Source organism: Macaca fascicularis, chromosome 6, assembly GCF_037993035.2.
Source record: "Macaca fascicularis isolate 582-1 chromosome 6, T2T-MFA8v1.1".
Lineage (NCBI taxonomy): Eukaryota > Metazoa > Chordata > Mammalia > Primates > Cercopithecidae > Macaca > Macaca fascicularis.
The window spans coordinates 35,944,455-35,965,520 of record NC_088380.1 but is presented as its reverse complement, the minus strand read 5'-3'; the positions used below and the strand labels follow the sequence as shown (position 1 = coordinate 35,965,520).

Here is a 21,066-nt window from a genome sequence, read left to right as displayed (position 1 = left end):
AGTGGGCTGGTTCTGTCACCTCTTTCAATCTGCTTAAGTCTCCCTTTCCCAAGGAGGCCTGCCCGATGTCATAAGGTGACCAGCTGTGCCTCTTTCACTGCCCTTGGCCTGTGCTCCTGCTCCCCTTGCTCCACTCTATGTTTCCTTTTCTTATGACACTCATCATCATCTTCAATTTCATACTTATCTCTATGTTCATAGTTTATTATGTCTCTCTCCATTAGAGAGACATAAACACCACAAGGGCAGGGAATCCTGTCGTTTGTATTCACTGATATATCCAAGGTATTAAAACACTGTACAAAACAACATATGCTCTTTGAATTGAATTGAATATGGAATTTGTGAGATTTTAAAGTCAATAAAGGTAAATATAAAACATACGTATCCTTTCTGCTAATTCATATTTCAAATTCACAGAGTAAATAAGTCTCCTTTTCCTGCTTTTTCTGAACCCATTTCTCTCCCATTGCTCATCTTGTTTACAGTTTGGTGTATATCCTTCCAAAACTTTTTCTATCTTTAAGCACTTTTGAAACCTAAAATATTATAAAACTGTTTTTCATGATAAGATGCATAATAAAAAAATCAAATGTAATACAAACAATAAAATTTCACTTGGTTTAATCTGGTCATTTTATTTGATGACCAATTAGTTTCCATTAGCAGAAATAGTGAGTGAACTGTTGTAAACATTTTTTCAGGCATTAATAAAAAAAATTCTGTAGAGTCACTAACAAGAGTAAAGATAAATTCTGGAAAAAATGTTTAAAGGTAAAGAGGGTATGAGTGAAATAAAAGTCATAAATTAAATGGTAAAGATTAAATGAATTTGGCCTCAGTCTAAAATTTTTAAAAGCACATATTTATTACCCTGGCAAAATTGAAGAGTAATTTCCACTGCTTTCAATATGAATATTGAGAATACAAAGAATGCTAAGTAAAGTCAGATGACCTAATATTATACCATCAAATTTACTTTGAAACCAAAGAAGAACACATTGCCATTTCATTGCGTTTGAAGACACTCCAAAACGCCATTAATCATGACATGTTTTATTATGCTAGTAGCTAAAATTAGATCATAATACTTACTTTTAAGAAACTATCACTGGATTTGATTTCTTCAGCTTTTGGTGTTTTATCAGCATTAGCACCTAGCAATAGGAAAAGCGGTAAAAACAAATTTCTGGTATTTACACCTAACAACCACAGCAGTATTTGAGCATCTATGGTTTTGGACATAAGGGTTATCAGATCCAGCTATGCCTGAGATACTCAGAGGAAAGAAGTAATAGAATCACCACAGCATAGCTTTTACCTTCACTCACACCATTAAGATCCTGGCCACTATGTGTCTTGGTGGTTCCCATCCCTCCCTATCTCCCTCCCTTCCTCCCTCCCTTTCTGCATGATCTGAGCTCATAAAAATATCGTTAGGAATACTTTAACACAGTCAGGGGTCGCTTTTCAGAAGACAGTCAAGTTTTTCAAAAAAATGTTAAAATGTTATTTTTTTACACTTTTATTTTCCTGGATTACCAAGTTATAGATAAACGTCTTAAAAGCAGATGACTCTAGAAGTCAGAGGTGTTTTAACTGAAATTCTATGAAAAAAAGAGAAGTTTTAACAGTGTGTTTATAATTACTTAGACTAATGTATAATAAAATATGTAATAAAATACTTATAATAGTTTTAAAAAATCAACTAAAATTATCTCTTAAGAAACAGATAACAGGAATAAGGGACAGATAGCATCCTCTTAAGAAAGGAAAGTCCAACCTCTCTGGAGTGTTGTATGCTCATAGTAAACCTGGACATTGTTCAATGGTAATGGCAATAATAATGATAGCACAGGAGGAGCTCGCTTCATGCTAGAATATGAGGAAGCTATTTAATATGGCAAAGCCTTCACTAGCACATACAGGAAAAAATATTTAATACTTAAAATTGTTTTCCTTCAATGGTTCTACAAAGGAGTTGAAGGACTGCAGCCCAGATCCCAAGGGAGATAACTTTTTGTTATGTTTGGGAAACTTAATTGCATTGGCAGTGCCCAAGGCTGAGAATAAACTTAGGAACCACTGTGCATATAGGTTAAAAAGACCAGCCCCTACAGCCTTCTGCAATACAATAAACAAAGCAGGAGTACGTTTGTAGAAAGCCCCAATTGTACTCATACACACAGTCTTACACACAGGTGAGAACAAGAAAAGACTGTCTGTCCCCTTGCACAGACAGGAAGAATGAGGATGATTTATTCTGGCTTCTTTCATAGTAGCAGCAAAACTAATTAACCATTTGAAGGAGACTCAAAAGGTTTTCTTGTAATTTTCATCTCATCCCCAGTTGTAGGAAAGAGTGATCTTGCTCCCTCTGTCAAATGGCCATATGTAGACAACTATATAAAACTCCCTTTGGTTCTTGTTTATTTCCCTGAAAGCATGTTCGTGCTCACATATATGTGTTCTCATTGTTTCTCTCTCTAATGTAAATAATAGATGATTTGTTTTGAGATCTTACCAAGTATCGTTTCACCTTCTGTTTCTGGTAATACTTCATTTGAAACTGGACCAGCTGAAAATACATTTTGTGGATCCTTTGGAGAGAAAACAAACACAGGGAGGGACTTTACCATTGCTATATTTTAATAATACTCCTAATTTTATATCTATAAGTAAATGTTTGAGAACAAATACTTTTTATCTATAACATTAATGATTTTAAAGGAGATTAAAGTTTCAGTCCTAAATTCTTATTTCCAGAAACAAACAAGATTGGATAATTGCACTTATAGAAATACACAGTAACCTGTGATGTAATCTGTCTTTTGAATGATCTTCAATTACTATGTAAAATATGCCCATTACTATTTTGAAAAGATAATGGAACCTAAGGAAAGGGTAGAGTTTACGGAAAACCATCTTGAACAATCCTAGAGATGTCAGTCATAGCCATAGGGTAATTTTTTAAAAATGTACATTGTCTATTACTTTATTGATTAAAATATAAAGATATTACAACATGGAAGAAGAGAGAGCCCACCATGAAGAAAACTTCTCCCAGTTATTTTCAAAATTAATTGTTAAATGACATTTATTTTTGCAGGCTATGCAAATGATCTGGATCAGATTATCAGCTAATTCATTCAGTTGCAGAGGCAGCATAAGGTAGAGAGAAGAAAGAGTAGTGGACTTACAATCTGGAACCTTAATCACAGAGAAGCCATTGACAAGCCTTCTGACTCCAAGCAAACCAATTCATGCTTAGGGTCTTTACTACATGCTCTGTAGAATGAGGGAGCTGGACTACATCAAGGATTCTGAAGGTGGGGCTACATTTTCCTATTCACCCCTCCACTCCAGGAATTATTATGCAATAATGAAATGAGATACAATATTGATGGGAATATGATACAGGTAAACCTTTCAGAGAGCCATCCCCCAATTGAGATCTACTAATGTAGATCAGGTGTCAGCATACTACAGCTCATAGACCACAAAGGCCTACCAACAGTTTTCATACAGTTTCTGAACACCACTTCAGCAGTTGACCACTGTGAGACTGGAGACAGAGACTGGAGTCCTCCTCTACCTCTGTACCTGCTGGGATTCTACATCTGCCTCAACCACTGTCCAGGGCCAGCACTGGTCTCTGACTATACACTGGGGACTCTGATGTTGGCAACTGCCAGAAGCTGGGTGGGAGGATCTCCGTGCAGGAGTTGGTGACTTCTTGAGTTCCCGCAAAAGAATTATATACCACCCTCCCAACCTCCACAATTCAATCACTTCACCCACCCCCACTTACCAGCTAGTGGCTCTTTCATCGGGAGAATGGCTCCAGCTGACGGCTACTAGACCCAGAGGGGGCCCATCACACAAGACGGTCTACCCAGACAAACTGGTGGGAAGCAGGAGTTTTCTCTCTTGTTATACAAGTACCCACATAATATCCTTGATTTTACCTCTTGGCCTCAAATTTATCCTAAATATTTAACTTAAATATTTATTCTCTAGACTTTTGCAGAACCTAAAATTTTACTCTCTGGGTTTGTACAGAAGAAACTTCTGGTCTAGAAGACGTTTTAAATTCCATCCAGCTCCAAATCTCTAATGTGCTAGGCGCAGAAGAGAAAACTAGAATCACACTTGCCTGGCTTTCTTTAATCTCCTCCTGCAGAACTGGTAGAGCATTTTCTTCATCTTTTTTCTGAATTGGTAGGACCTCACTGACTTTTTCATTGTCATGAAATGCTTGGATAGCTTCTTGGACAAGAGTGTCAATAGAAAGTATCCGCATAGGAAAGTCTAAAGTACAAAATATAATCTTATAAATAGCTTTTCATTTGGGAACTGGAAATTGTCTTTATGTGCTGGTTTTGCCCTATAACAGTCTTTCAGGCCCACTAGAACTGTCTTTTGGATCAAGCTTATTTTTGTTTGTTTTGTTTTGTTTTGTTTGAGACAGAGTCTCACTCTGTGGCCCAGGCTGGAGTGCAGTGGCGTTATCTCGGCTCACTGCAATCTCCGTCTCCCAGGTTCAAGTAATTCTACTGCCTCAGCCTCCCGAGTAGCTGGGATTACAGGTGCATGCCACCACACCCGGCTAAATTTTGTATTTTTAGTAGAGATGGGGTTTCACCATGTTGGACAGGTTGGTCTCAAACTCTTGACCTCAGATGATCCACTCATCTCGGCCTCCCAAAGTGCAGGGATTACAAGCATGGGCCACCGCACCCAGGTGGATCAAGCTTCTTTTTAAAAAATGTGATAAGGCCTGGCGCGGTGGCTCATGCTTGTAATCCCAGCATTTTAGGGGGCCAAGGTGGGTGGATCATGAGATGAGGAGATTGAGACCATCCTGGCCAACATGGTGAAACCCTGTCTCTACTAAAAATACAAAAATTAGCCGGTGTGGTGGCACGAAAAAATAAATCCGTCTCAAAATAAATAAATAAATAAATAAATAAAAATAAAATAGATAAAAAGTGTGATAAAATTCAAATAACCTAAAGTTAAGTACTTCCACCATTTAAAGGATACATTTCAGTAGCACTTAGATATTCACAATGTGTGCAACCATCACCATTATTTTGTTCCTGAAATTTTTAATCACCCTGAAAGGAAATCCCAAATCAATTGAGCTGTCACTTTCATTCCCCTACCCCTGCCTCTCATGTCCAATAATTTGCTTCTTTCTCTATGGATTTGCCTATTTTGGATATTTCATACAAGTGGGCTCATACATTATGTGACCTTTTGTGTCTGGCTTTTTTCACTTAGCATAACGTGGTCAAGGATCATCCATGTTGTAGCATGTATCAATATTTCACTCGTTTTTATGGCTGAATAATCATAGCCTGGAAAATTATAAAATTTTTGATGATAGAGATTTCCCAACATATCAGCAATGCTTCTTGTATGGTTTTTTTTTTTTTTTTTTTTTTTATAGACATAGACATTTGCAGCTACAGTCAGTGTAAATAGGACCTAATGGCAGGCAGAGCAGGAGAAAAAATTCTACCTTTTTGTAGAGACCTTAAAATGGTAGTTTTTCCACTTAATGTTTTCCCCAGTAAGCATCCTTTAACAGCAAATGAAGGTAATTCAGGTGTTGTTGATTCTGCTCGAGGAGGAAGAGATTTTTCAACTAGCCTATGAAGAATATGGCCCAGTATGCAATTGTTGGAGGGTGGTAAATTGTCAACCATTTCTTCTGGTAAGGCCCACTCTCCAACCATGTTCTGTAAAAATAACAATCAAATAAACAGAAATATTCTGAAAAGTGGAATTTAGGTATATGAAATATTTAAAAGTCAAAAGTAAATCCAAATCATAGCCAACAAAAGCCAATCAATACTTTAATTATATTATAAAAATGAGTAATAACATTAATAATAGTTTCATAGTAGAGGGCAGAAAAATGCTTCCTACATAAAAGCAAAAAATAAAAATAAAAAATCTTAGCTTATGAAAGTGAGCATATAAATTGAGACATTTTGTAATCTAGGTTGAATATTAAGACATTTAAATTGATGTTATCACCAGTAAGCAGATAAAAGACAGTAATCATTTCTCTGTTATCTTATGCAAGTATTAACTTTATTTTATAATATTTTAAAGTAATAAAGATAAAAGAGAATTTTCATGTTCAATATCTCTAAGTCTAGCGTGTTTAACTCCCACTTCATTCAGGTTTCTTGATGAAATGATCAAATGATTAGATGGAGAGAAAAAACACAGTACAGATCACATTCTCTGACTTGCATGTAATATAACTAGAAGTTGATTTCAGAAACATAGAAAAAAATAAGTATTTAAAATGAAAAGCATTCTTTAAAAATGATTCTTGTATGAAAGAGGAAATTGAGACTATAAAGTCTAAAAGGAACATTAAAACAACAGATTTATTAAAAATATGGGGTGGGATCAAAGTGTACACATAGGAAAATACCCCTTAGCCTAAAATGCCTTGATCGAGGTGCAGCGTTCAGTAAATCAGTAGACTAGAGTAAATAATATTCTATTGAATATTTCAAAATAGCCAGTAGAGAACCATTCAAAAGTTCCTAGCATAAAGAAAAGATAAATGTTTAATATGACAGATATCCCAATTACCCTGATTTGATTATTACATATTTTATAAATGCATCAATACATGTGTTTATTATGTATCAATAAAAAAATTAAAAAGAAGGAAAATAAAGTAGACATTAAAATGGGGAATAAAAGTAATTTTAAAATAATCAAACTGGGAAGAAGAAACTTGTAAAAATAAAAATGGAAATTAATAAATTACAGAGGAAAACTATCCAGATACACTTTATTGATAAAATTCTAAAACTTATCCTTATTAATAATGATAATGAAATTTCTACTACTTTGACACAAAAGTGAAGAATAGCAAGTATCAATGTTGTAACATAATAGGAAAAATAGCAGACACATGTACTCTCTGTTCATCATAGCACTATTCACAATAGCAAAAACATTGAATCAACCGAAGTACCCATGAAGAGTGGAAAAATGTGGTATATGTACACCATGGAATAGCACAGTCATAAAAAAGAATGATGTCGTGTCCTTTGCAGCAATATGGGTGCAGCTGGAGGCCATTATCTTAAGCAAACTAATGCAGAAGCAGAAAATCAATACTGCATGTTCTCACTTATAAGTGGGAACTAAACACTGGGTACACACGGACATAACGATGAGAACAGTGAACACTGGGGACTACTAGAGGGAGGAGATGCAGAGAGTGGCAAGGGCTAAAAAACTACCTATTGGGAACTATGCTCATTAGCTGGGTGACAGGTTCAGTCACACCCCAAACCTAGCATCATGCAATATACTTCTGTAACAATCTGTAACAAATGTTTGCATGGTATAATTTTAATAAAAGTAGGAAGCGGGAAGAAAAAGAAGACGTTAGGCACAACTATACTATAGTAAATTTGGATTTATAACTGCATGGTAATAAATGATATTCTAAGAAAGTGCAAATGATTAAAATTAAGTAAAATCTTTGAAAAAATAAAAGCCATGAAATACACGAAAAAGATGTCATAGAACTATACTTATGAAAATTGAAGACATTAATGGTTTACAGAAAAATTTTGTTTCCTTAACTGAACAGAAATTTAAATGTTTAAAAGTCTTCTGGAGTATAGAAGAAGATAGAAAGCTTTCCTGTTTATTTGGCAAGACTAATATAACCCTTATACAGAAAATGTATCAAAGATAATTGACAAAAACAACATCCCAAAAGAAAACTACAAGCCAATCTCCCTTGGAAATATTTGGCACAAATCATGCATCAACATTAAAGTCAACGTAATATTAACAGACAATAAAGATACTAATTGACATTGACTCCATACTACGTAGCATATACTGTTGTTTTCATGCATTATGTCAAACGATTCTCACACAACTCTTACACACATAGTATTATTATTATCTTCCCGATTTACGGAAGAAAAATCTGAGTATTGCAAAGACTAAGTTATTTTTCCATGGTCACAATAAAGAGTAATGGCAAAACCTAGATTGGAACCCAGGCAGTCAGATCCCAGAACATGTACTCATATCCAGTATATGATGTTGACTTTATCCCACCATGACTGAATAAGAATTATTTCATGAATCCAAGGAAGGTTAAATACTAGAAAGCCTATGTACTATATTCATTAATAGGTTAAAATAAAAAAATAAAAGCATAAGATCATTCTGACAAAGAAACAACTGATACAACTCAAAATTCATTTCTGATTTTAAAAATACAAGAAAAACAAACAAAATAAAACCATATCTTAGTAAGTCATGAATTGAAGAAACCTTTCCTAACACTCTCTAGACCAATGGTAAACCAAAATAAACTACACATTTTTCCATTAAAGGCAAGAACAAGAAAAAGTTGCTCATCATGAGTACTATTAGTCACATTATTTGGGAAGTTCTAGCTAGTGCAACAAAATAAGAAAAAGAAAGAAGCAGCACTGTCTCTAGGAGTAATGGTGGCTGCTGAAGAGCAGAGTTCCTTGTGCAGAGGTGGCAGCTATAACCTGAACTGCTGCTAGTGCTCTGGGGTGGTGGTGGCAGTGACAGTTTTCTTGTCAGACTTTGCTATGATTGTTCCAGTGATTTTCTTTGGAAGTTTAACCTTGAGTCTACTTTTGCACCCACCTACGGATTCTTTGAGCCACCCACCATATTTTGAGTATTTTCTTTTCTTGCTTATTCAACAAGGACGCTTTTGTTTTTGCCTGCAAATATTTTGCTTGCAAAATTTTTTTGCTTGCAATTTTTTTTTGCTTGCAAAAGCTGACAACATCAATGGAATTAACAAAAAATTTATAGAGTCTATATATAGAAAGCTTCAAAATTTGACTATTAAGAAAAATGACTTGAACAGAGGGTGAGATAAAAAGGTTCAAAATTATAAACCATTTAATTCTCCCCCAAATTAATCTAATTTAATGTTTAATGACAACAAAAGTGCTAGTGTCATTTCCCCCAGTCATCGCTCAAAGATTGATATGACAAATGATTTGAAAGTTAAAGTGGGCCAGGTGCAGTGGCTTACACCTGTAATCCCAGCACTTTGGGAGGCTGAGGTGGGCAGATCACGAGGTCAGGAGTTTGAAACCAGCCTGAACAACATGGTGAAACCCTGTCTCTACTAAAAATACAAAAATTTGTGCCACTGCACTCCAGCCTGGGCGACAGAGCTAGACTCCATCTCAAAACAAAAGTTAAAGTGCAAGAAGATATATAATGGGCAAAAAAACAATCCATTAAAAATACTTAAAAAGGAAAGTAATGGTAGTGTTGCCTTATAAGTTATGAAAGTGCTTTTAAAAAATATGGTAATGAAAAGAATGAGTTACAGGGACAGAATATTCAGTGTACAAAAATATAGATTCCAGAAACACATCTAATTATATGTAAAAGTTTAGTATGTAATAAGGTTTATACTTCACATTAGCAGAGAAAGATTATTTTACAACTGGTATTTGAATAACTATTTATATATTTGGAAAAAAATAATGTTAGATATCCTTATACTTTCATAAAAATAAATTGACACCAGAAGAATGAACGACGTAAACAAGAACTCTAACAGCATGAAAATTTGGGCAAACACTGATATGCTCCACGATTGTTTCTCCAAGCACAACACCAAAGCTGAAAATCACAAAGGAAAAAGTTGGTAGTTTGATCACACTCTACAAAAACAAAATCTTCGGCACATTCTCAAGCACACACACACAAACACACGTAACTCACACACTTCAAAAACAAAGAACAAAAGCAAAATATCTGCAATATATGTATGTGTATATTCATATATATTTGACAATAGGTTAAGAATTTTAGTACATAAAATAGATATTCAGAAAAAGAAAAATAAAAGAAAAATGTTGGAAAGGATATAAATGGGCAATTTTGACAGTAGAACAAAATGGCCAATGAGTTTATAAAGAAATGTTCAAATTCATAGTAATAAAAGATATCCAGATAAAGCTATTATGTATCATATTTTGCCTAAAACCAAAAGATTGAGTCATACTTCTCATTCACCACTGTTAAGAGGGTAAATTAGTATATTGATTTATCGTATTTTCAAAAGTATCAAAAATTGCTGCAATAGTTCTGTCATAACAATAAAAATAATTAAGACATACAAGTCAGAGAAGAATTAAGATTTTTTATTTACATATACATATAGGTAAAATGGTATTTTTCTGTAGTCACTTGAGGATCTTTAAAAATTATCTTCAGTGCACATAAAATATATTTAGTAACATGATATGTGATAATTTCATTATCTAGATATTATTCTATTTGCACTCTATCAAAGAGAGAATAGAAATACATGTAATTTATATTTTAAAATTATTTGGAATTAGTACTTATAACCTATTTATTAAACTATTCAAACTTCAAAAAACCCCATATATTGTTTCAGCAGTGCAGAGATGTCAAATCATAGTGCAATATTGAAAATTAGAAATTCCAAGATATAGGCCGGGCGCGGTGGCTCAAGCCTGTAATCCCAGCACTTTGGGAGGCCGAGACGGGCGGATCACGAGGTCAGGAGATCGAGACCATCCTGGCTAACATGGTGAAACCCCGTCTCTAATAAAAAATAAAAAATAAAAAAACTAGCCGGGCGAGGTGGCGGGTGCCTGTAGTCCCAGCTACTCGGGAGGCTGAGGCAGGAGAATGGCGTGAACCCGGGAGGCGGAGCTTGCAGTGAGCTGAGATCTGGCCATTGCACTCCAGCCTGGGTGACACAGCAAGACTCCGTCTCAAAAAAAAAAAAAAAAAAAAAAAAAAAAAAAAAAAAAAAAGAAATTCCAAGATATATTAGTATTTTTTTAATCATGTAAGTCTCCTCAAAATTGTATCTCAGATGATCAGTTCTATTAGCACTTCTATTATATCACTGCCCTTAATCATCTTAATGTAAGTCTTTTCAGTCCAAAGATCAGGGATAGAGAAGCATAAGCAATGTCCATTTGGGGAGATAAAGGAGCTGCCTCATCAACATAGGTGCTTGTGAAATCCAAAGAGGGAACCAAAACAAAAGACAGGATACGTTATATTTCATTGTATTTCTTTAAAAACAGTAGCCAACTACTGCTAGTCTGGATTGTCTTAAGTCAGTTTTTTTTTTTTTTTTTAAGGAAGGTATGTGTCTTTGTCTTGTGTGTGATTTAGCTCAAGTTTCCTAATCATTTTCTGGAGGGGACCTCTCTGAAAAGCTCTAGTTTAAAAATGATTGGCCAAATTTAACCACTAATTTGAATGACTTTTTTTCATATTAGTCAAATAGATGATGTATGGTTTATAAATATTACTACACTATCATTAAGTAATGAGCAAGTCACATTTCTGGCTTATAAATAAATGCCCATATTATATTTTTAATCCTTAACTCTTAATTAATATGACAAAGTGGCCCTCAGTAACAGATTAAGTCTACAAGTGGAGTTATTTATTTAAATAACTTGAAGTAAGAAAAGTTTGTTTAGGCCACTTTTGACAATATTTCTATAATTATGCTATGTCATATAGAAATAAGCATATCCCTATGTTCTTGCTTTTCTTTCATCAGTATTCTTTTCATACCCATTATCTGACAAAGCACGCTTACTTAGAATATAAGTTGTCAAATTTGGTAAATGTTATGAATGGCTTGTCTGATTTGGCACCAGAATTTCTGATATGAGAACATTGCAGATAAGAAAACACTTTTTGAAACAAATTTTTAAAACCCTAAAGTGCTCGTAGTAAGTTTTTCTTTAAAATTGGTGTAATGTAGTTATACACAAATTTTAGTACATTTAGTATATAAATATAATCCTATTTGGCTGCCAATTCTATACATACTATTCTGTATTTAAAAAAATTATTTTGTTTTAGTTTACTGCCTTTGGTCTTTCTAGGAGCTCTGCACATAATAATAATCTGCATTGTTCAAAATTAGCCAGATACTAATAGGATCTGCAAAATTATTGATTGCACTATAATTGATTTCTTGCTTCTGCTTTCATTTGTTGGAATTATTTATTCTTCAAATTAGACAAATGGTAATTATTTTATGTAATGTGGCCAATTAGAAACTAACCAAATAAGAAAACAGAAGCTATAGAAATTATGTAATTTTACAATAAAAAAGGTGATATTTCCAAGGCCAAGTTGAAGTGGAAAGTTGCCAATATTGTAATGATTTTGAGCTGTTCAGTCACTTAACCCTTTGAAAGGAAGCAGTCTTAGGCTTAACTCAGATGACTTGAGTTTCTATTGTATAATGCTTCTGCTACTTGCTTGCTTTGCACTCTCACTAATTCTCTCATCTTTGCAGCATAGTAACAATATGTGTATCACCAGACTGTTGTAAAGATTAAATGAAATAATGCTTGTGTGAGAAGCCTATGTGCCCTCTGACTATAAACAGTTTAGGAGTTCTCAGGCAGCTGCTGAAGGCATGTAAGAGCGCCACATCCAGCCACACTCCAATCTGAAAGGCCTGCTGCCTCACAAAGAATCCGAATAGCCCTCTTCCATCACTAAGCTAGCTGTAGAATGTGGCCAAACACAATGGAATAGGATGTCACTGTGATGAGAACAGAATGCTTAGGCTGACCTGTGGAGATTAGCATATAAAGGATTTGGTGGAACACATTGAGCAGAATCACTGTCAAAGGAAAGCCTATGAAGTTCCTAGCAAAGACCAAAAATAAAGGCTGAGTCAAGATAAGCATCTCAAAGGGGAGGAAATTGGAACATCATGAGTGAAAAGAGATCAGAAGAACTGGAGAAAGAAGAAATTCAGATTAAAAAGATGGTTATTAGTTTAACGACAATGAGCTAAAGAGATTTACTAGTTCATTAGTGATGAGGAATCAAAAATTTTTATCAGATCTCTATTTTACATATTTGTTATCTATGTAGATATGATTAAATTATTTATATAATAAAACATAAATTATTTACTCTTTCAGATATTGTTGTAAATAGACACCTGACTATGAGGCCCACACTTTGACGCCCAGAGTGGGTAAAACCAGGTAAGTATCACATGGTATAAACAATTGCTTTAACGAGATACTCTTTCTGTGTAGATGTACTAGTCCCTGATTTATGTAAACTGTCATGAACATGTAGGAAACAATTATTAAGATGTCTTTATTTTAATAAAAATATTTTAATTGCACCTGCATAAATACTATCAGTATGCATTTTTGAGAAGGTGTAAGTATAAGATTCAGGATCCATCAACACCTAGGAGGTCTGACTCTCCCTGTGAAGTTTAGTCTACCTAAACAGAGATCATAAAATTACAACAGAGAGTAAATAGACTCTGCCTATGGTAAAAAGTCACAACCTGTTCACCAGCACTGGTTTTTGTTTATTTGTTTTGAGACGGAGTCTCACTCTGTCACCCAGGCCAGTGTGCAATAGTGCGATCTTGGCTCACTGCAGCCTCCATCTCCCAAGTTCAAGCAATTATCCTGCTTCAGCCTCCCAAATAGCAGGGATTGCAGGCATGCGCCACCACATAGCTAATTTTTGTATTTTTAGTAGAGACGAGGTTTCACCATGTTGGCCAGGTTGGTCTTGAACTCCTGAACTCAAATGATCCACCCACCTCAGCCTCCCAAAGTGCTGGGATTACAGGTGTGAGTCACAGTGTCTGGTCCACTAGCACTGTTTTTATTAATTGACCTACACTGACCTTTCCAGAACCTGAATTCTGAATTCCTCAACCCATAGTATCTACCATTTTTACAGATCCCATCTTTACAGATCACATGGGCCTACCACTCTGCTATCTAGTCTGGATCCAAAGCACTCACATGCCTCCCTATACCCTAATGTAGGAGCCTAATGGTGACCTGGGGTTCTGATTCTGGTTACTTCCAGTCTCTCGTATCTTTTTATTTTTTTGTGGCCTAATGTGTCAGTATCCTTGGTCTCCTTGTTATGAATCATGGCTAATAGAATCATGAGCATTTACAAACAGAGTCTACTTGGAAACAAACATGCTTGAATGTTGGCTGAGTTGCACACTTCAAGGGCAAGCTTGGGCTCCCACGTGTCCACTGGGTTCCCTTCTTGATTGTATCGTTGCCCAAGTGATTGAATGATGCTGCTGATTACCCCTGTAAAAACCACATGTATCTCATTCTCATTCTTGCCACTTCTAAACATCCAAGTTGGGAATGGAGCTTCCTCATTCACCCTTTCAAAAAGTGGGGAGAGCTGACTTACTTAGATCCATTTGAATAAACAGAATCTGGGCCTTTGGACATATTCGTTAATGCATAAAATCTCAGAGCACCTAGCACAAAATTCAACAAACAAATAATAGAGTTACAAGAATAATACTTTAGTAGAGACATTCAAAGGTGGCTTTTGTAGAGGAGTAGTACTAGTCTGAAGGTACATATAATCCAGTGTTTGTCTTCATGGATCACTAGAACTTCCCAACATCTGCATGGCCTGATATGTCCCAGATGTTCCCAATTTAGTGTGTTCTAAATACTTCAGAATTAAATTACTGATACATTTAGAAAGACAAGGTAAGTGCCTTTTCCTCTAAGAGACAGAAAGGACCTTCTAGGAGGATACAACACTTACACTGTTTTTGATACCTCCTAGTTTCCTTGGTTTCCTGAAATGCAATCTTTTTTTAACCTATATTTGATAAGACCCAACAACAGATTATCTTGCTGCAGTGGCCCAAGGACTTAGGGCAGAAGCTTCTAACAGACTGACTTCAAGACATTCTGTATGCAGTGACTCCACAAAATGAGGCTATGCCCCTTTTAGAGGGCAGCCAATGTACTGTAACTCTACCATGGCAAGACATTCAAGCTGCCTTGATCTACGGCTAGCTTTCCCTTGGCCTACCACTCTGCAGGTGTGGCTTGGCTGGCTCTTCCCTTGGCACACCACTTTCCCTTGGCACAACACTCTATAATACTTAAAATATAGTTAAGACTTGTACTAGCAGCCTCAGAAGTAGTTGTAGCCATTACCAATCCTCAAATTTCAGAGAAATTTGAATTTATGTTCATCATGATGGACATTTCTTCAGCTATTCAAGACGTCCAGGAAGTCTTTTTCACCAGACATGTCCATTTTTATTGGTCTGAATCCCTGTAAAGCACTCCTATAACTCCCTGGCTTCTCTTGGAGCACAATTACCACTTGGACTACATCTTCTAAGACAGTGGCTTTCAAACATTTTTGACTAGGTCTCCCTGTAAAAAAAAAAAAAAAAAAAAAAATGCATTCTACATTGTGACCCAGCATTTCTGTACAAGTAGATATAAAATGCACAAAAAAATTTATGAAATGCTTATCATCACTACTTGTGATATGCTTTATTTCCTGTTGTATTGCATTGCATTTTATTATATTTACTTTGTCCTTTTTAAAAATAAATACTGGTTGTGACCTAAATTAATTTCACAATCTGGTTTCAATCTCTTTTTGGACAACAAATAGTAAAGGATATTTCACTGGACAAGATACCAGGAACCCTCAGTTCTAATCTCATGTCTATAATTACCATCTTGGGTTTATTTTTCTAGATATCTTCAAATAGGGAGAGTAATTCTTTTTTTTTTTTTTTTTTTTTTTTTTTGATACAGAGTCTCGCTCTGTCACCCAGGCTGGAGTACAGTGGCACGATCTCGATTCACTGCAAGCTCCGTCTCCCAGGTTCATGCCATTCTCTTGCCTCAACCTTCTGAGTAGCTGGGACTACAGGTGCCCACCACCACAGCCAGCTATTTTTGTTGTTGTTGTTGTTGTATTTTTAGTAGAGATGGGGTTTCACCGTGTTAGTCAGGATGGTCTCAATCTCCTGACGTTGTGATCCGCCTGCCTGAGCCTCCCAAAATGCTGGGATTACAGACTTGAGCCACCGTGCCCGGCCGTAATTCTTAATTTTATACTAACAGTGACTCAACTCAGAGAGTTAGAGAGTCAAAGTATATTTTTAAAGTAATATAGTTCTCAGTATAATTTCTCATAATTGGTTATAATTAATTTAAAGACCAGCTCACTCATATGCTAGATTTTATTTGTATTATTAGATTTTAGTTATTGGTTACCTGTTTTCTAGTACTTTGGAAAACTGTATTTTGTACAATTGCTGTTCTTAAATTTTTTTATAATGTGAATCTCTAAAAACTCTTATCAACAGGTACATTATTATTATTCAAAATGCAATAAAACTTTAGGCTTATTGGAAAATAGACAAATTAATAGTTAAATTGTATCCAAAAAAAAAAAAAAGTATTAGTGAGTGAGAGGTTAGGTAATTTATTAACTCAAGCCCAAACCCTTGGGCAGAAAATGATGTCTTAACCAGGGACAAGCCGATTGCCCATTTATAGTATTTTGAGTTGTTGCACAGTCTACATGTTTCCGTTGGAAGATTGTTAGAAATAACCAAGATTGGTATCTTCAGAGATTATTGAAAAAGTCTGGATGCTGGAAGTGACTCTTAGTTAAGGACACCCAAACACACTTCATAAGCTTAGTTTGGGCTACAGGCTTGAAATTTAATGAAGCCATGGAAAAAATACAAAGATAGAAGAATCTAAGCTCACAGCTCATAGGGTTAGGTCCGTTTTGCGCTAATACCTTTAAATCAACTGACGCCTACTCATACTTCACAAATCAACCGAATTTCATCCCTTCCAATGTGTCCCATAAACTCCTACTCTTATCTACACAGCATCATTCTCTGGAATGGTTTTTCTCTCATCCCTACTAAACTATGAACACTGGGAGGGAAGGATCTCTGTCTTATTTAACTTTATATCTTCAAGACCTAGAACAGTGCTGGTAGAAGTAGGCACTCAATAGATATCTATTTATTGAATGAATGAATCAATCAGTATTATAGGCTCAATATATGTGAACAGAATAAGTGACTGACTAAATTGAAATTCAATTTTAGTGATTTAAACTAAGTACAAAGATGACTTAGGCCTCCAAATAAGATAGGCATAACCCAAAACTAGGGACAAGATCAGAAAGTATAATCCTCATAGACAGAAGCTAGCAAAAATCCACATACCACAGATGACATTAGCTAATACAGTAAGCATCTCCCAAAGTAACAACCTGTAGTATGATTTAAAGTGTGCTGTTAAATTAAGGCATCTCTTTTTTTGTCAGCAAAAAGCATTTCATTTAAGATGTAATATATGAAAAACAATTTATTAATTTGGGTCTTTCCAACAAACTATGCCAGAGACTTAACAGGGAGGAGAGAGGTGTTGTAATGCCATTTTTAGGTACAAAAACAAATTAAAGTATTTCAATTTTCTGATGTTTTATCTCAGAGAAAAGATGGAGGACAAGTCTTAATTTTTTTAATAGAAATATCCCCAAATCACCTAAAGCAAATGGGTAACATCATTTAGGGAAAAATAAATCCCTTGAGAACATTGACTATATTCACATTACCACAAATCCTATGGTTGCAAATAGTTTTTCAAAGTGAATCCATATTTGGGAAGAGATCTGTCACACTTGAACGTAGGTAGCAATAGATTAGAACTGGTCAGAAATTCAAATAAGCAGCCTGCAAGATGCCAGAAAACTAGACAGGAAAGAAGTCAGGTTTAAAACAGTCAGGAGCTGGCAGGTCCTAAAAATCCAAGCACCTGGGCTGAGTCCAGGGTCCTGGAGTGGGAAAGAGCAGCCCATGTCAATGGGTAGGTACAATCTGCTCTATGACAGAAGCTGTCTGTGACCTGGTTAATTTCATATTCCTAACTAGGTATTTGCTTTGGGTCTCCTAGACTAGTATGAGCCAGCTGTATTCCACATGACTGGCAGATGAGAAAAACAAGCTGCAGATGTTCTAGCTCTATTTGTGGCAATTGCCTAGAGCCTCCTCACTTTGCTTCCAAGCCTTTAATGTGTGTCCTGTTCTGTTCCAGTTCTGCCTAGCTTGCAACCTGCCAGCTTTGTTTTCATTTTCTAGTCTGGTTCTTACCCAATCTCAGTTTCCATCACTGGCATGCTCAAAGGACTTGGCTTGATCCCACCTCTGTCTCTTCCTGTTTCTGGCCACATCAGGGAAATTATCTTGACTGTCTTGGTTCCAGTTCTAAGAATTAAACCTCTGGCACTGTATCTCCTGGCTGACCTTCCGACTGGGTCTGTCCTGGTCTCTTACCATAGGGAATAAAATACTATAGAAGTATACCTATTGCTAGGGTAGAATGAAAAGTCTAGTGGCTAGATTTCAGTTACTGTGCCTGGGGAATATGGCACTCTGAATGAAGCCATACTCCATGGGAAAGTAATAAGGTAACACTTTCAGTTTTAGAGCCTCTGTTGTCATCTCTTCCAGGGCTTTCTGTCCTCCAAGTACCCCCAAACCCTGAGGAAATCTGGAAGAACTGCCTGAATTTTATTCAGACTTAAACATTTATAATAACTTCCCAGGTTTCTTAGAAGAGGCAGAAAGTGTGGTTATTTATCTTCCCTAAGGGGAGTTCAGCTGTGTAATCTGGCATCCCCACAGGGTTTCTTGAACACTGTATGGGACCTGTTTGATAGCCACGTGACAGTGGAAAAGATTGATGCTGCCACATACTGCCTTAGATAAAAAGGCAGAGAGAAGAGAGGATGATTAGCTGAAGTGCAGCTGAATTCTGTCTTTTTATCCAGGAGCTGTCAGGAAACGGGCTCTGTGTTGGGGCCCAGTTTCAAGAAGGACTTAGAACAACTTTGGAAGATGAATTGACCCTGTTGTGTGAGCCTGGAAGCCTTGTTAGGTCACTTGACCTCCAGTCAGGTCAGCATATGGTTAGCTACCTGGACACATCTTTCTACCAGACACTCTGGCCTTCAGATTCCAGAGGAGCCAGTGGGCAGGGGTGTCTATCTTTCACTGACATTGACAGGGTGGGTGCACCTCTAGAGAGAAGGTCATATCTATTGCCAGGAAATGCAGAGTCTGCACTATCAAGGGAAAGGCAGAGGTTAGCTCAACTTCATCTGCCATGTGGAGCCCCACGCTGAGCTGAACAGTGTTCTGGCTAGAAGCAGACTGTGGGTGGCCAATGCCTTGCCTATGGATCCATATCATGGTTAATTCTGGATCATTAGGAAATCTAATGAATTTGACCTGATTCAATAATGCCTTTCACTCAGTAATCTGATCACTTCTGTTCCAGGAATAGCCTTCCACAGTCTGCCCTAATCTAATGGTACGAAAACAGGCATGTTTAATTTTAGCCTATTGCAAAAGAAGACCCAGGGCAGTAGACTGCATCTACCTTATGCTTGGTTTTGGAGGGAAATTTACATTGGCCACAGTCAGTTACTCAGTGTGTGACAGTGGTCACTGTCAAGGCCTGTAGGCCCACACTGGAGAGAGCCTGGCACCTCACGATGCAATCCAATCACTCCAGCTTGTCACATATTCAGAAGCTCAGAAAGCTCAGCAGTGACAGGTTTATTTTTCAGAAATGCTGAGCTACAAATTAATAATATATCAAGCAGCCAGAATCACTGGGCTGACTGCAGGTCTGATTACCATAGGTAACTGACACTATGCCATTATGGGAGATCCTCTCTCTCAAAAACTTACATTTCAGCGCTGCTGAAATTCAGTGACCAGATGTAAACAATGGGTAGGGGCTTCTGCTTAGCACTCTGATTTCCAGCTGTGCTCGAAGTGACTCACTCAGGAGATCAGTGGAAAAGTAGTTCAGTCACCCCAAAATGATAGGTTCCTACTCCTTGTTCCATTCTCTATCCCTGGAAAGCCACCATGGCCCTTCCAAGGCACTGAATGTGGCACACTGAGAATTACAGCAGCCCAGTGCTTTTCAAAGCACAATCGCCTGGGTCAAACAAACAAACAAACAAGAAATAAGACTCTAAGGTCACTCACTGCATTGCTCCCCAAGTGCCCTTGAGACTGAATCACCCTGGACTTCATATCAGATTTCTCCCTGTTCTGGGGCCACCAAACAATTCCTTACCAAAAAGTAAATGTCATTCCCCAATTGCTTAAACTATGCTCTATTCATCAGGGAGTGGTATCCTACCTCAGGATCACTTTTATAGTAATTTCCATGGTCTTACTATTTAAAGGAACTCTTCCAGAAGCATCTACATCTGAACTCACCTGTCTACTGCTATTACCTAGCCAGGGATAGTAAGAAAGAGATTTGGTTGGAATTTCTCTGGTGTCACAAAATACATAAGCATTATGACTTGTTCTGCCTATCTGGTAACTGCAAAATTCACACAGTATTTTTTCACATGGAATAACCTCTTCTATAATGACTATTACCACCCTCTTTATTTCACTGCTAAGATTGATACCTCAAAGAGGTATAAGCCACCCCCAAAAAGCTTAGAGGTGACACTGACCAATGTGTCAAAGACTACTATAGGCCCGCTGTACCAAATATGGCTGACAATTCCTGACAATGGACAGGAGTGGTGGCATTGGGGGTCTCTTAGGTGGGAGAGTTTATGATTCTCAGTCCTACACATCTGAGCCAAATTAAAAATTAAACACTTTCTTGGATCCATTCAAGTTTTCAAGATTACAAATCCCATTGTGTCTTTCCTATCTGTTAAGACATTGCTTTAAAATATTTTTTTTTTCTTTTGAGACAGAGTCTTGCTCTGTCACCCAGGCGGGAGTATAGTGGCACAATCTTGGCTCACTGCAACCTCCGACTCCCGGGTTCAAGGGATTCTTGTGCCTTAGCCTCCCAAATAGCTGGAATTACAGGTGCCCGCCAAAATGCCCAGCTAATTTTTGTATTTTTAGGAGACACATGGTTTCACCATGTTGGCCAGCCTGGTCTTGAACTCCTGATCTCAAGTGATCTGCCTGCCTTGGCCTCCCAAAGTGCTGGGATTACAGGTGTGAGCTCCCGCATCCAGCCTATAGTTTTAAAACTTAAAATTTTACAGCCAACTCTAAAATCCGAGCTGGTAATTCCAAGGAATTGATTGAAGAGAAAGTGGGCTTGATGCATAGAAGCTGGC

General features: G+C 36.7%; 1 protein-coding gene across 2 annotated transcripts in view; it reads right to left on the bottom strand.

Moving 5' to 3' along the window:
* Positions 1-21,066, bottom strand: part of SPEF2 (sperm flagellar 2) — a 189,746-nt gene that overhangs the window by 109,660 nt on the left and 59,020 nt on the right. Inside the window, exons 11-14 of one of the 2 annotated variants that reach the window (XM_005556713.5) lie at positions 5,528-5,747; positions 4,157-4,311; positions 2,525-2,600; positions 1,096-1,157 (exon numbers count right to left, since the gene is read on the bottom strand). In XM_005556713.5, the coding sequence (XP_005556770.2) occupies positions 1,096-1,157; positions 2,525-2,600; positions 4,157-4,311; positions 5,528-5,747 (513 nt within the window). The remainder of the gene's footprint in view (positions 1-1,095; positions 1,158-2,524; positions 2,601-4,156; positions 4,312-5,527; positions 5,748-21,066) is intronic. The other variant, XM_073993291.1, reaches the window with a different exon arrangement.